The sequence below is a fragment of the Xenopus laevis genome, chromosome 1L (assembly GCF_017654675.1).
Source record: "Xenopus laevis strain J_2021 chromosome 1L, Xenopus_laevis_v10.1, whole genome shotgun sequence".
Classification (NCBI taxonomy): domain Eukaryota; kingdom Metazoa; phylum Chordata; class Amphibia; order Anura; family Pipidae; genus Xenopus; species Xenopus laevis.
Window position 1 is genome coordinate 22,192,796 of NC_054371.1, and position 15,815 is coordinate 22,208,610.

General features: G+C 38.9%; 1 protein-coding gene across 1 annotated transcript in view; it reads right to left on the minus strand.

Annotated features, from left to right (window-relative positions):
• Window positions 1-2,813: 2,813 nt before the first annotated feature.
• Window positions 2,814-15,815, minus strand: part of poln.L (polymerase (DNA directed) nu L homeolog) — a 79,674-nt gene continuing 66,672 nt past the window's right edge. Inside the window, exons 24-26 of the mRNA XM_041583744.1 lie at window positions 11,610-11,677; window positions 3,838-3,896; window positions 2,814-3,018 (exon numbers count right to left, since the gene is read on the minus strand). Of these exons, the coding sequence (XP_041439678.1) occupies window positions 2,938-3,018; window positions 3,838-3,896; window positions 11,610-11,677 (208 nt within the window). The 3' untranslated portion in view covers window positions 2,814-2,937. The remainder of the gene's footprint in view (window positions 3,019-3,837; window positions 3,897-11,609; window positions 11,678-15,815) is intronic.

Sequence of the window (15,815 nt, forward strand, 5' to 3'; positions counted from 1 at the left end):
TTGGCCCTAAAGTGTGTATCTCAAGCAGTAGCTTTCTTGTATAATGATCATGATAAATGGATAGATTCCCAAGTTGTCTGCTTACAGTATTTGGTCCCAGAAATGAATCTATAACATGTAACATGGTTTCTGTCATAACATAATATTTTTGCCTTTACCTTTTTGCAACATCATCAAATATTGATCTCATTGATTTGTATTCTAATCTTATAAACAGAAGAGGACTGTGCACGCTTTATATGTAGATTATATGTAGAATGGTTATGGATGCAGGTCAGGACTTCAAGCTCTGTGTGCCACATCCAGTGACTGCACTCCATTATGGAATTCAGGATTGTAGTGTAATTAAACCTACACATTCTTCTATTCCTCAAGAGTCCACAGGCCAGTCCTAGGACAAGTGAACAACAGTTTCAACGATAAACCACCCCTGTTGCTCCTGTAGTAAAGGTACTGTAATTGGTTGTAGGCATGGGGCAGCCAGTTAAATCAACCTTTGCCATCAGGGTACTGAATAATAAACTGCCTGCTACGTTTAGATACGGATGTAGGAGTTTAGAACACACATACATTATAAATGTAACCTCTTTTATGGGGAATTCTCTCCTAATATAAGCCCCAAGGCCCCTACAAGTCGACATAGGCATCCCACTCTTCCAAGGATGGTAACAGTCTGCTTTCATCATACCATTGCCAGGGTATATATAAACATAGCCTGTGGCAAGAACAGGCTACACTTCATTAAGAATCTTTGTTCACTGACAGCCATCGTGTGTTTGCTGTGAAGGTTGAAAAAAAACAAAAAACAAAAAACAACAACACACCACATGAATAACATCAAACCCTTCCTCATAAAACCTGCATATTTATATATATATATATATATATATATATATATATATATACTGTATATATATATATATATATATATATTTTTTTTTTTTTTTTTTTTTACAGGTCATGGAAGAGACTTTATTCCTATTCTAGGCAAGAGGAGTTTCTAAACAAGAGTGCACACATGAAATATTAACATTGACTTAAGCCTAATAACTTCCATGTAACATAAAAGGACCTGTTCAGTTACAGTCATTTCTATTGGCACACTTTAGTAGCCTGTACACTTATATATTATTCCAAGACAGGGCCGGCTCGGTGTGATGGCTGCTTTGAATTTAGTCACAAGGAAGAATTTCATCCAAACTCACCCATCACAACTCTATAAACTATAAACATTAAACTGTAAAACATAGACACAGTTGTGCCCGGCAGGGAATTCAGCTAAATACTGTTCTCCTACTGTTACCTGTAAAACATTAGTCTTACCATTAATGAATGGATTGGTTTAGCCCCATGCTGAAACCAATAATTGTATAATTCAGTTTCTTTTCCTATTTATTACTTACTCACGCACAAATAATTGGGATCCTTGGGCCTCCAGTGTGTGTAATGTTGTTGAGATTGTATTCTTTAGGCTGTACCCCATAGTGAAAGCATTGGGGGCTAAGTAGTCTTTAGCTGCTGCAAAACTGTGTAAATGGTTAATAACAAATTATATCACATCATGGAGTTGCTTTGGTTTCCACTTGGTTGGGGGTCAAAAGCTTATATTTTACTTAGCCCTTAGGGAGTATTTCAACCTTTATATATGAATTTAGGGGGTGTTTTTATATTTGCTCACATGTACTCTTCACTATATAGTGAATAAAGTACCCCCTCTTGTAATATATAAGGATATTATAAGTTACAGAGGAGTTTCATGACGAGTGTTTTTATACAGGTCATGGAACTCCAAGGTAACTTCTAATATCCTCATATTTTACAATTGGGGGTACTTTATTTATTATAATACACAAATTTCAGTTAGTCATGTGACAGAAATGACATCAGAACTCACCGTTTATAACTGATGACATCAGAACTCACCGTTTATAAGGATATTCATGGCTTTTTTGTATTTTATATATATATATATATATATATATATATATCTCACAACATACAAAGGTCTTTTAAGGGCAAGGAAACTTACATTCCTGGGGGGTTGCCAATTTATTGGGCTCTCCCCACTAAATAAAATCATAACCTTTTCCCCTGGGCTGGCTCTCTTCTTTAGTAAGAAATGCCCTGGCTCATGGTTCTTTCTATTTAGGGGTTGGCTTTTTCTTTATAAATAAACAATATTATTGTTATAAAATCTTGTTTCTCAACACTTTTAGATATCTTTTATATAGTACTTTTTGCATCCAGACAGTTAGGCGGGGATTATGGAATACATTACATCTGCTTACCTCTCTTTCTCTCTCTCTGATTCTCTCTCCATATACATATATATGTTTAAGAATAATTTCAAACCTTGACATCTAACACTACTTGCCTCACTGAGCTATACATGGTAAATAAATGACAGGCAAGAATGCAGATTCTCTATTGCTCTAGTGGAACACAGTTATATGTATTTTTTTTGTATTATGAATCAGATAATGTAGTAGGGGTGGACATCATGTACTATTTTATACACAGAATCAATGCCTGTAATTTCAAATAATAATAATATGACTCCTCTGTAAATGAGAGATACAAGAAAAATAAAAGGTGAGTAAAAAAGTGGAAGATAAACCTTTCGTGTGCTGTATGAATAGTGAGGGGAAAGTGTATAACCCACACACACGGCTGTAATTTTCCCCTTATTACAGGTGCTTGAGATTCCCATTAAGAAGAGCTCTGTTCTTGGCACGGTGACTAAAAAAAAAAGTCAAATAAACCGGAATGAACCAGTCTAATCCCCCTGCCGTTGCCAAGGGCTACTGACAGAATGAAGTAAAGGAAATTTATATGCTGAGAATTAGGTGCTGATGAAAGATCCAGCCGGGTGGTTGCTTGGAGATTTGTCAGGGAATCAGCGGAGGCCGGAGTTGGTGGAATGGCTGAATAACCCTTCTAAAGGCTCTTCTTCTTCTCGTCTATTTCTCTCATGCACCCCCAGGATTTGCCGGAGGTCAGAGCCACTTTCAAAGGGACCTAAGTGGCCAATGGGAAAGTGTCACCAAAACAGCTGGAGGATACTGCTGCTGAACTACAAGCCACAGCATGGTTGTAACTACAGAGGAAGCAGACCCTGTGGCTGCAGGGGGGCCAGGAGTTATAGGGGGGCCCATGAGGCACTAATTAAAGTGGACCTGTCACCCAGACATAAAAAGCTGTATAATAAAAGTCCTTTTCACATTAAACATGAAATCCAAATTCTTTTTTTTTTATTAAAGCATTCATAGCTGTTGAAAACTCATTTAAAAATCATCAAATATTGTCTGCCCCGCCTCTTTGTTTTAGGCAAATACTTTCACTTTCCATTCAGCACTTCCTACATGTCACTGCTCTCCCAACATTCCCCCATTCTCTTCACTATTTAATTGTGTAGCCAGGGCATGGGGATGGACATCAGGTCCCCCATTCTGGTGCACAAACAAGATTCTGAGATGATACAAGGCTTGTCTTAATAACAGTGTCCACAAAATGGCTCCTGCCTGCTTGTTATAATTATGAGCTCCCAGACTGATGGAAACAAGATTCAAATAATTTATATAGTGTAATTAAAGTTAATTTTGCTTGACTAACATGATAAAATAGGATTTCGAATTTTTTTTTTGGATGACAGGTCCCCCTTTAATCAGCAATTTCAACATATATTGTTAAAACAGGACGACCTCTGGATATGTTGGGGGCTCTAAAATTAATTTGCTGTGGGGCCCAGTAACATCTAGTTACACCACAGTATCCCAAAGCATCTGTGTGCTGTCACGGTGGCTGCAGTGTGGCAGCATCTTGTCAGATGATCCCTACCTTTAGCCGAAGAAGTCCTTTCATGTGCTGTACAGACTCCATGGTTTCTCTAACGACAGCTACAATATAATATAATAATATAATAATAAAAAAACACACATTTTGGACCAATAATAATATTGATACAGTAATAATACAAACAATAAAAAGCTTCAATTTCAAATTCATGTCAAGTGTGAAATAAAAAACAATTGCAGATTCTTAAACTTATCAGCTATTTTCCTCTATAAGGAGTTGTGCCCAACCCATCAGTTGTTAAACTGTACATGCCAGAATCCCTCTAGTGCTTGCTGTTGCAGGTTGGTCATCCTTGGTGTGTGCAGTTAGGACCATTCCCTGCCATTATTGCAATTGGGTCCCCACTTGTATTATCCCAGTCCTTGCATTAAAATTCAAAGACCTGAATAAAGATGGCCCTATTCTTAGGGCTCTTACACATGGGTGGATTTTCCTGCGCTCCCCCTGTATTACGATTTCTTCCATTCAGCTGCAGGGGAGTGCAGGAGTAAACACACTCAATTATGCATGTATGCACCAAACACAGGTTAAATGAAACATTCTGCGTCCCACCTTCGTTTGGCGCTTATATGTGTCTGTGTGAGTACAGCCCCCTTCGCAATAATTGAGTGCATCTACTCCTGCACTCCCCTGCGGCTGAATGGAAGAAAGCTCAATGCAGGGGAGCGCAGGAAAAACTGACCGTGTGTAAGAGCCCTTAGAGTCTAAAGCTACAGGGCCACCAGCACTGCAATTGATCGTGGAGTCCTGTGTTAGCCTCATGCATCTTCTATGTCTCTCCTGCTCAGCCCTCTTTCTCAAAGTCTAGGGCAATAATACCCTTGCTTCAGCTAATGGTTTGAATGTGAAGCCAGGGGTTGGAGAAGGAGGGCAGTACCAGAAAAATATAGAAGGTAAGTGTTTGTGTTACAAGGAGGTGTCTAACTTAAAGGGAAAATAGACTTTTTGACATGAGCTAATTTGTGGTTTAATAGAAAAGGTCCATAAATAAATACATTTCCAGAATGTAATTCTAAATTTCCAGAATTTTTTATTTTCACATAACTGATTCCACAGATTGTCTCTGTGCTCTATGGGACCAGCCCCCCCCCCCCTTACTCTCACAAGGCCATAAGGTCGCTCCCTTACCTTGTTCCATTATGGGACTTGAACTCCCTTTTCCTTCCATAGTGGGTATATGCCTTTTTTATATATAACCCTAACATCTAAAAAAGGGGGTATATTTTACCTTTGAATTAATATAAATTAAATCTTATAAAACTTCTGGCCATGGTAATTAGCACATCAGCCATATTACCAAACAAAAAATATAGGGGTGGTTTTATTCAGGGTTTAGGTGCCCTTTAAAGGGATTATTCCCTTTTAAATTATGATGTAGAGAGTGATATTCTGAGACAATTTGCAACTAGTTTTAATTTTTTAATTATTTGTGTTTTAGCTTTTTATTTAGCAGCTCTCTAGTATGCAATGTCAGCAATCTCTTATTCAAATCAATGCATGGTTGATACGGTAATTTGGAGCCTAGCAACCATGCATTGATTTGAATAAGAGACTGGAATATGAATAGGAGAGGCCTGAATATAAAGATGCGTAATAAAAAGTAGTAATAACAATAAATGTGTAATCTTACAGTGCATTTGTTGTAGATGGGGTCAGTGACCGTCATTTTTAAAATGAAAAGAGTCAGAAGAAAACTGCAATTAATTCAAAAACTATCAAAAAATAAAAATAAAATAATGAAGAGCAATTGAAAAGTAGGTTGGGATTGGCCATTCTATTACATATTAAAAACGAGCTTAAAGGTGAAGCACCCCATCAAGAAGTGTTGCATTCATTGGTTGGATTTGCATGGAAACCTCTGGAGGTTATTCCGCAACTTGCCTGCTTCCTAACTGTATAATTAGATCAGTAATCTCTTAATGATGCCTGTCACTGTAATTCTATTTCTCATGTGTTTGCAGATTCTGCATGGCTGGAGAGAAATCAAAGAACTGCTTTCACTGTGTTATTGTGGAAATAAATTGACTGTAATACACACACTAGCTTTCATTCAGTAACAATCCAATTCATTATTTCTTACTGGGAGATGGGATTTTAAATCTCAGTATCCAAAGAGGGTTGTGCATTTCAATCCCCGAGCTCATTTATCTCTGGTTTAATATAGAATATTGCCAATTTCATTGGAGTAAAATGAAAGTTGATGGACAGTGCGACTGAAACGAGGCCGATGATACGGAGTACAATGGACTAGTCACTAGGCAAATCTGAGAGGTGTAAGGATTATTCAGACAGACCTCATATTTGGGTGTTATATATTCAGCAGTTTCCATGTAATAGAATTTAAAGGAAGCAGTGTGCTGCATTGGCTTCTGCTGATTGCATGATGGGTCGAGAGCCAAATCAGCTACTTATTATGCAGACAATTTAGTGCTTCAGGAACAGATTATACGCTGTGCACTTCACTGATACATACAACTGTCAGTAATGGGAGGAAGTATGATCTATGGTGGCAGAAAATAGCCTGCAAAAAAATGACTACAAAGCAAAGTTTTAATTAAACCTATATAGGGCCTTAAAGGGTTTCTAACATGATTTTTATGATTTACTTAGGGCCTTAAAGGGATTCTGTCATGATTTTTATGATTTACACTGTTTACACTGCAAATAATCCACTCTACTATTTAAAATTGTATTCTTGAATCAAAACATTTTTTTTTTTGTAGCTGTAATATTGGTGTGGAGTGCATTGTGCCTGATCCTGAGCTTTGAGCCAGCACTTCAGGATGGAACTGCTTTGAGGCAGCTATTGTTTTTCCCCTTCCCATTGTATTAAACCACTACCTTAGGTTGTGAATACATTGCTAGTCCCACCTAGTGGTATACAAGCAGGAAAAAAAGCAGGGGGGGTTCCTGCTGTTGTGCTATTCTCATGTCTACCACTAGGAAACAATTTTAGCAGTGCAAACAAATCCTTCAGCAGAGACCCATTGTTCTGTTGATGGACTGCTGAGGAGGGAAAGGGAGGGTTGAAATCACTACAACTTGCAGTACAGCAGTAAAGAGTGACTGCATTTTTTCAGAGCACAAGTCAGATAACCTGAGGTCACCTGGGAAACTGACAACATTTCTAACCCCATGCCAAAATGAAATATAAAAAAAATCAGTTTGCGCCTGTAGGTGCCGAACGCAGGAAAAATGCAGCATGTTGCGTCTGAACCTGCGTTCAGCGCCTACACGCGCCTGAGTGAGTACAGCCCCATTTCAAATAATGACTTGCATCTATTCCTGCGCTCCCCTGCGGCTGAACGCCAAAAAACGGAACGCAGGGGAGCACAGGTCGGAACGCTCATGTGTAAGAGCCCTTATGCTACACATTATTAATTATTGCTAATTTATAATAAAGCCTGTGATCTTCACATATTTCTGAGGTTCAGACATGAGTATGGTGAGTCTACAGCATTTACACTGTCTAATGATAGAATATGTAGTTACGAATCAATAAGACCATTAATATTAGGGGAACAGCATAGGTCAATGGTATGGGTACATAGAGGTACATGCAGAACTAAGGGCATGTTTATAAAACTGTGTAAAAACTGGAAAGCACTTTTCAGTGCTGCTTTTTATATAGTAAAGAGTAGTGATGGGCGAATCTGTGCCGCAAAATGCATTGAAGTCAATTGACGCGCGTCAATTTTGAGGCAAATGACAATTTTTATATGTGCGACTATTTTGTCCAAATACATTAAATTCAATGGGCGTCAGGATAATTTTGACATGCGACAAATTTATGTGCGCCTATTCTGATGCACGATAATGTTTTTTGTCGCCGCAAATCTTTTGCTGGCGAATCGCCGTCGTTTTGCTAATTTATTTGTGCCTACAAATTTACATAGAAGCTTGCATAAGCTAAATATCAAGTAATGGAATTGCAGAGAAGCTTAACAGGAACAAACTCCTTACTCCACTGACCAACAATGAATTAAATATCAAGGTAAATTCCACTGACCCCAATGAAATTACAGATTTATTAGCACATTAATTAACTATTTTATTAACTTTTTATATCAACTGCTCATTATAGAGTATCAGCTGTTTTATTGGGATCTATTTACTGAACGACGAACTTTCCAGTAGTGGAATGAATAGTTCTTTGGTCCCACAGCAAGATCATTGGGCTCCACAGCAAGATTGTTGGGCTCCCTGGACTTACACAATTTAGATGACTTATGACTTATGTTACTTATGCAAAACTGTACTATGTGCGTATGAAACGTATGTATTAAGCAATGACTGCCCCCAAACTGACTGACTTCTGACTTATTATTTTGACTATTTATATGAACTACTACTGACTAGTTATTGGGCCCCACAGCAAAATCATTGGGCCCAAGACATTTTCTATGAACATGTAGTGCAGCTACTTATCAGGCCCACTGTAGCCCCTATAGATTCTGCCCCCCAGGCTGCTACACTCCTGTAGTTACACTGCTGCTTTTCAGTAAAATGATTGGTGGGTTTTTATCATAGTGACTGAAAATAAAAATACACCAAGTTCAACCTTTAGTCCTAGCAAAACCTACCTGCTTGTTGTTCATTTGATTAGGACACACAAGAGGCATGGCCAAAAATGTTGGTACTGTGTGCTTGTGTTCATGGTGGGCCTCATATAAATAACTTGCATGGGGCCCGAAATTTCTGATAGTGGCTCTGAGCAAATGTGTAAGTATAAAACTGATATTCTTCAGAAATTATTTGTTATTTACTGTGTATCCTGTGCTTGAATGGCTGCCCCCATGGCTACACAGCAGCTTGTTTATATAAACTATAGTAGTACTTATCTGTTATCTACTGTGTATCCTGTGCTTGAATGGCTGCCCCCATGGCTACACAGCAGCTTGTTTATATAAACTATAGTAGTACTTATCTGTTATCTACTGTGTATCCTGTGCTTGAATGGTTGCCCCCATGGCTACACAGCAGCTTGTTTATATAAACTATAGTAGTACTTATCTGTTATCTACTGTGAATCCTGTGCTTGAATGGCTGCCCCCATGGCTACACAGCAGCTTGTTTATATAAACTATAGTAGTACTTATCTGTTATCTACTGTGTATCATGTGCTTAAATGGCTGCCCCCATGGCTACACAGCAGCTTGTTTATATAAACTATAGTAGTACTTATCTGATATCTACTGTGTATCCTGTGCTTGAATGGCTGCCCCCATGTCTACACATCAGCTTGTTTATATAAACTATAGTAGTACTTATCTGTTATCTACTGTGTATCCTGTGCTTGAATGGCTGCCCCCATGGTTACACAGCAGCTTGTTTATATAAGCTATAGTAGTACTCATCTGTTATCTACTGTGTATCCTGTGCTTGAATGGCTACACAGCAGCTTGTTTATATAAACAACATTAGTGTTTCTGAAGCAAACACAACAAGGCACCCCCTTACCCTGCCTAACCCTAGTTTCAGCCCTGGGACCATCCACTGTCATCCCTAAAGTGGAGGCCAAAGAGGCCACTAGGGAATTTCTAACATTAGGGAAATAATTACACCCTAATTCTCTACACTACTCAACTCATACGGTTAAAATATGAAATATGTTGCAATTATGTTTCTTAGGGAGACAAATAGGAAACAGGAAAATTGGTGTGCATGTATATATATACTGTATAGTGTGACTGCTGCACTTAGAATCAATTTGTTATTGTCTGGCTTATAAATGTTTAGCGTTATCCTTTTTTAATGATATGGACACAATCCACCATGTATTTTGCACTTTGCAACCTGCACTTCTCTAAATGACCATTTTGATGCTCAAACTGGTTCACCCAGATGCACAGATTAAAGGGATACTGTCATGGGAAAAAAAATTTTTCAAAATGAATCAGTTAATAGTGCTACTTCAGCAGAATTCTGCACTGAAATCCATTTCTCAAAAGAGCAAACAGATTTTTTTATATTCAATTTTGAAATCTGACATGGGGCTAGACATATTGTCAATTTCCCAGTTGCCACAAGTCATGTGACTTGTGCTCTGATAAACTTCAATCGCTCTTCACTGCTGTACTGCAAGTTGGAGTGATATCACCCCCCTCCCTTTCCCCCAGCAGCCAAACAAAAGAACAATGGGAAGGTAACGAGATAACAGCTCCCTAACACAAGATAACAGCTGCCTGGTAGATCTAAGAACAACACTCAATAGTAAAAACCCATGTCCCACTATCACCACCCTCCCTTTTCCCCACCAGCAGCCAAACAAAAGAACAATGGGACGATAGCAGCTCCCTAACACAAGATAACAACTGCCTGGTAGATCTAAGAACAACACTCGATAGTAAAAACCCATGTCCCACTGAGACACATTCAGATACATTGAGAAGGAAAAACAGCAGCCTGGCAGAAAGCATTTCTCTCCTAAAGTGCAGGCACAAGTCACATGACCAGGGGCAGCTGGGAAATTGACAATATGTCTAGCCCCATGTCAGATTTCAAAATTGAATATAAAAAAATCTGTTTGCTCTTTTGAGAAATGGATTTTAGTGCAGAATTCTGCTGGAGTAGCACTATTAACTGATGCATTTTGAAAAAAACATGTTTTCCGATGACAGGATCCCTTTAAGAAGCACTGGCTAGCACAGATAGCAACTAGCCCTGTACTATTTACCTGTACTACTTATCTTCCCAATGACTGCTTTACAGCTGCCAGAGCTGCATCTTTCCAATTTGATGTTACAGTATGTGCAGGGCGAGGCCAGACCCTGGACTTAAGCACTTTTAGAATAAGGACTGATGGGCACACTTTTATGCCCCTTAATGTTCTAGCATTTGCTACAGGGGTCATAGTAAATGACCCTTATACAGTATATCCCTTTCCTAGTCTGGATTAAGGTTACTACATTATGGGGCAGCATCTAGCAATTAAAGGGCACCAATCATGACCAAAATCATTTACTAAGTAAATACACTGTGAAAGTTCAAGAAATCCGATTTTTAAAACAGTTAGAATTGTTTGTATAATGTAAATGATCAGCTCACTATTCCTTCTGCAAGATCTCCCCTATCTCCCCTGCAGTTCTAGCTGAGGCAGCCATCTTGGATTTCACTGGCTCCTCCTACCTATATCTTCCCAGCCAACTGTAGCTCTGAAATCTCGCACATGCTCAGTTCAAATTCCCTGTTTGCTTATCAACCCTTCTAAGCTATTTTCAAATCAGCCAAACCTGTGTGTTAGCTGCTGTACAGTAGTGCTGCCACCTGCTGGAAGTTAGCAGGTGGCAGCACTTCTAGTGGATACTTCTAGTGGAGGAGTTTACTAAAACAAGGCATTCTGGGTAGAATACTCAAAGCAGTGTTACAATCTGAGCATGCTCCTGAAATTTGCACATTAGAGTCTCTGTTAGAGTCTCAATATGGCCTCCCTCAGTGAAAGAATCCATTTGACAAAGTAAGGGATTTTTTTAAAACCTGCGGTGTTTTCAAAAAACTATATATGTAGTTTGATTAAACGTGTTTAGCTTGTACTGGTCAGATTGTTAATATGTGTTTGATTTTGGCTGTGATAGGTGCCCTTTAAGATAAAAGATTGATTGCCTTTAATTGTTCATTCATTTGCATTAGTTTTCATACGATCTGCAGGTTTCACTGCTTCTCCCCAGCTACATAAAATATGACTGTAGCACAAAGAATCTGAAGGCTATGGCTGCATCTGTATTGTGTAGAGATTTGGAGACATTTTCACCTACCTGCAAACTCATGCATTTGTGCATCCTCCACTTCAAACAGCAGCTCGTCATGGATCTGAGCAATAATCCTGAAGGAAAGATATCACATTTCTCAGCGTGACTTTGCTGTTAATCTTGTTTTCACACTGTTCACAATCTTCTCAGTAAGCAACACTCCAGAAATCATAAACAGCTAAAGCAAGGAACGTTTCATGTTGATGGTACTTAATGAACTTAAAAATATAGGGTTTATAACTGGCATGTGCTGGGAGTTAAATCTGTCTTTCTCAGTCTCTGTTTGGACTAACATTTAGGGGGTTATTTATCAAGGTCCGAATTTATCTGAGTATTTCTAAGTTCGAAATCCGAGCAACTCCGATTACCCGAATGGACCTTATTTATGAAGAAAAAAGCCCGCAAAAAAGGGTTGGGCAAACTTCGGAGCTTTCCCCGTAGTTTTCAGAGTTTTTTACGCAGAAACCACAAACTCATCGGATATCGGTACGGACATCAGCACAGACACTGGGACCTTCCCCATTGACTTATACAGGACCTCGAGAGCTTTTAGATGCCGGGGTTTCGGATTCTGAGTTTTTAGACCATCGGACTTTCATAAATCACGAAAAAATCTTAGTTTTTTTCCTCTGAAACCCACAAATTATTAGAGGTTCGGATATGCAAAAATAATAGTAAACAGGGGTGTAACTATAGTGGGCACAGGTGTTAGGATCTGATAGGCATCAATAAGTAGCACAAAGTTCTATACAAAGTAAGGCATTGGTTGTTATTTTAGGATTTAAAGGGATCCTGTCATCGGAAAACATGTTTTTTTCAAAACACATCAGTTAATAGTGCTACTCCAGCAGAATTCTGCACTGAAATCCACTCAAAAGAGCAAACAGATTTTTTTATATTCAATTTTGAAATCTGACATGGGGCTAGACATTTTGTCAATTTCCCAGCTGCCCCATGTCATGTGACTTGTGCCTGCACTTTCGGAGAGAAATGCTTTCTGGCAGGCTGCTGTTTTTCCTTCTCAATGTATCTGAATGTCTCAGTGGGACATGGGTTTTTACTATCGAGTGTTGTTCTTAGATCTACCAGGCAGTTGTTATCTTGTGTTAGGGAGCTGCTATCGTCCCATTGTTCTTTTGTTTGGCTGCTGGGGGGAAAAAGGGAGGGGGTGATATCACTCCAACTTGCAGTACAGCAGTAAAGAGTGATTGAAGTTTATCAGAGCACAAGTCACATGACTTGGGGCAGCTGGGAAATTGACAAAATGTCTAGCCCCATGTCAGATTTCAAAATTGAATATAAAAAAATCTGTTTGCTCTTTTGAGAAATGGATTCAGTGCAGAATTCTGCTGGAGCAGCACTATTATCTGATTCATTTTGAAAAAAATGTTTTTTCCCATGACAGTATCCCTGGAAACATTATTTTTGTAAACACAAAGTGTTTTTAATGCTGACCATTTTGGAAGATTGACCTGACAACCCTCAGCACATTGTGTTTATGTGTTTATTATCAAATCCTTAGTATTTAATTGTCAACACAGATGGCAGAGTGTCGATCAAATGTAAATATTATCAAAGGTCGAGTTTGTGAGGTTTTATACACCTTGAATAAACTCACAACTCGGATGTTGGCTTATTTATGTAAAAAACGCGAATCAGTGCAATCGGGGGGAAAAACTCGATTACCGTATATACTCGAGTATAAGCCGTCCCGAGTATAAGCCGAGGTACCTAATTTTACCTCCAAAAACTGGGAAAACTTATTGACTCGAGTATAAGCCAAGGGTGAGAAATGCAGCAGCTTCTGGTAAGTTTCAATCTCGTTTTTGGATGACTATTCTTAGGCGCCAGCTACTATTCTAAGGCGCCGGCGAATATTCTTAGGCGCGGGCGACCATTTTTGCGCTTGACCCGGGTATAAGCCGTGGTAGAGTTTTTCAGCATATTTTGGGGGCTGAAAAACTCGGCTTATACTCGAGTATATACGGTACTCTAATTGATCGAGTTATCGGCAGAAAAAAACCTTGAATCGCTCAAATTTATCGAGTATTAGAGATAACCACCAGAGAAAACCCAGAATATCATGAAGGCTACAAATATCTTCTTATGGTTCAAGGGACCTCTTCCATTGACTTCTACATGACCTCGACAGGTTTTGCAGTATTTTCAGATTTGAGCTTTTTGCAGCTTCGGGGCATCATACAGTAAATCTAGAAAAATTTGAATTTCTACTGAAAATACCCTAGAAAACTCGATTTTTTTTGGAAAAAACACAACTTGGCCTTTGATAACTAACCCCCTAAGGTTTGGACTTCATATAACCAACCAAATCGTTTTTATTTGTAATTCGTCCACTGGAAACATTTGGATTCGGTGCATCTCTAGTAAGTAAATGACAGACCCAAACACATTAATTAGCGAATTTATTGTTCCTGTGGTTGTTGATATTTTTCAAAGCCGAAAGTATGAAATGATACACACAAAAGCACACTGCAAACTGTGTGGCAGTTAATACTGTAACTCAAGGCTACTGACCTGTGAAACTGTCAAAGGCGCTCTAGCATGCGATTCCAACTGAGGCTCTGCAGATGCTTAGCGCAGTCATTGGCACTGAACTGATATATAGATTAAGTGTCCTGCTAACTGCACTGCAGTATTTTTCACACCTACATCATTTACTCGACCCATTGTAAAAAAAAAAAGCAAATCAACCCCCGTGATTGCAAGAGCTAACCTGCTACAGTTATCTAGCATATTCTCTCCTATTTACATTTCAGTTTCTATTAGATCAGCAGTCTCCCTCTCACCCAACAGCACAAATTCACGTTTCTTCTCTGAGACATCAATCACAAATCATTATTTATTAATACATTGATTCTGAGCGTGTGCATAAATATATCCTGCCAGATCAACTAAACTCATTTATTTTTATTATCTACCTAATAGCAAGGACAAGCACGAAGCACTAAAATTTACACCCATTAGCAGGAAGCACCTCCTACTCAAAGCAATTACAAGCTAGTGTGCTCATAGGCATACCTCCCAACATTTTGGAAATAAAAAGAGGGACAACATTGTTTTACCATGCCCATTGTGTGGCCACATCCCCTAATTTCCATGTTCATTTTAAAAAATTTGGCAGGTTATGAAAGTTTGACCATATATTTATTTCTGTGTTTTTTTTTTCAAGTTATTACAATTGTGCTAATGAAGGTGAATTGCCCTTTAAGATGTGAGTCTAACATCTCCCAAGGGACCTGTTATCTTATATTGTTACAATTACATATTTGCTTATCTCACAATCGTTACAAAAGTACCCTATCTGAGCCTCCTGGCTGTTTCTGGGCTCTCTGCCAAAAGCCAATTAAGTTAGAACCATTGTTTCTTTTTTTAGCTGTTCAGAGCAGAGAAAATCGGGACTTTCCAGTACAAACACGGGTCTGCGGGTTGAGCTGTCAAAAACAGGATTGTCCTGCTGAAAACGGGACAGTTGGGAGTTATGTCATAGGCACAAGCGAGGCCTGGAACCACCACCAGCCTGGATTTGCTGGTAGTACCAGGGTTCTACTAGTTGGTAGATAGATTTAAGGTGTTGGATGGTGTTTAGCAAGTGAGGGAATACAGGGTTATGGGAGATAGCTCATAGTACAAGTTGATTCAGGGACAAGTCTGATTGCCATTTTGGAGTCGGGAAGGTTTTTTCCTCCTTTGAGGCAAATTGGAGAGGCTTCAAATTGGGTTTTTTGCCTTCCTCTGGATCAACTGGCAGTTAGGCAGGTTTTAATTCGGCTCTCTTTACTAGCGATACCTAAGATGTTGGCCCAACAGCTGCAAGCTGTAGGAATTTTGCAAGAATTTTTGTTTTCGACTGTATGTATTTATAGACCAGGTTCTTTGGGAAGGATTCTCTTTATCAGATCTTTCTGAAGCTTCTAAATTGCGTAAAACACGTGAAGGAGTGAATTTCAGCTGCAGGAAGCAACCCTGGATAAACCAGCAATTCATAAACTTGTGTCTGTCCTGCCCTCTTCACAGATTAGTGGGATGTGCATGTGTATATGATTAATGATGGATTTCAGGGCCTGATTACACGCCTCCAGACATTCAAAAAATTAAAATGGAATGAAAATATATACATTTTACAACATTTGGCAGGTTATGAAAGTTTTAATACATTTCTGGGCGTTTGAGTGCAATGCTTTATGTGGTATG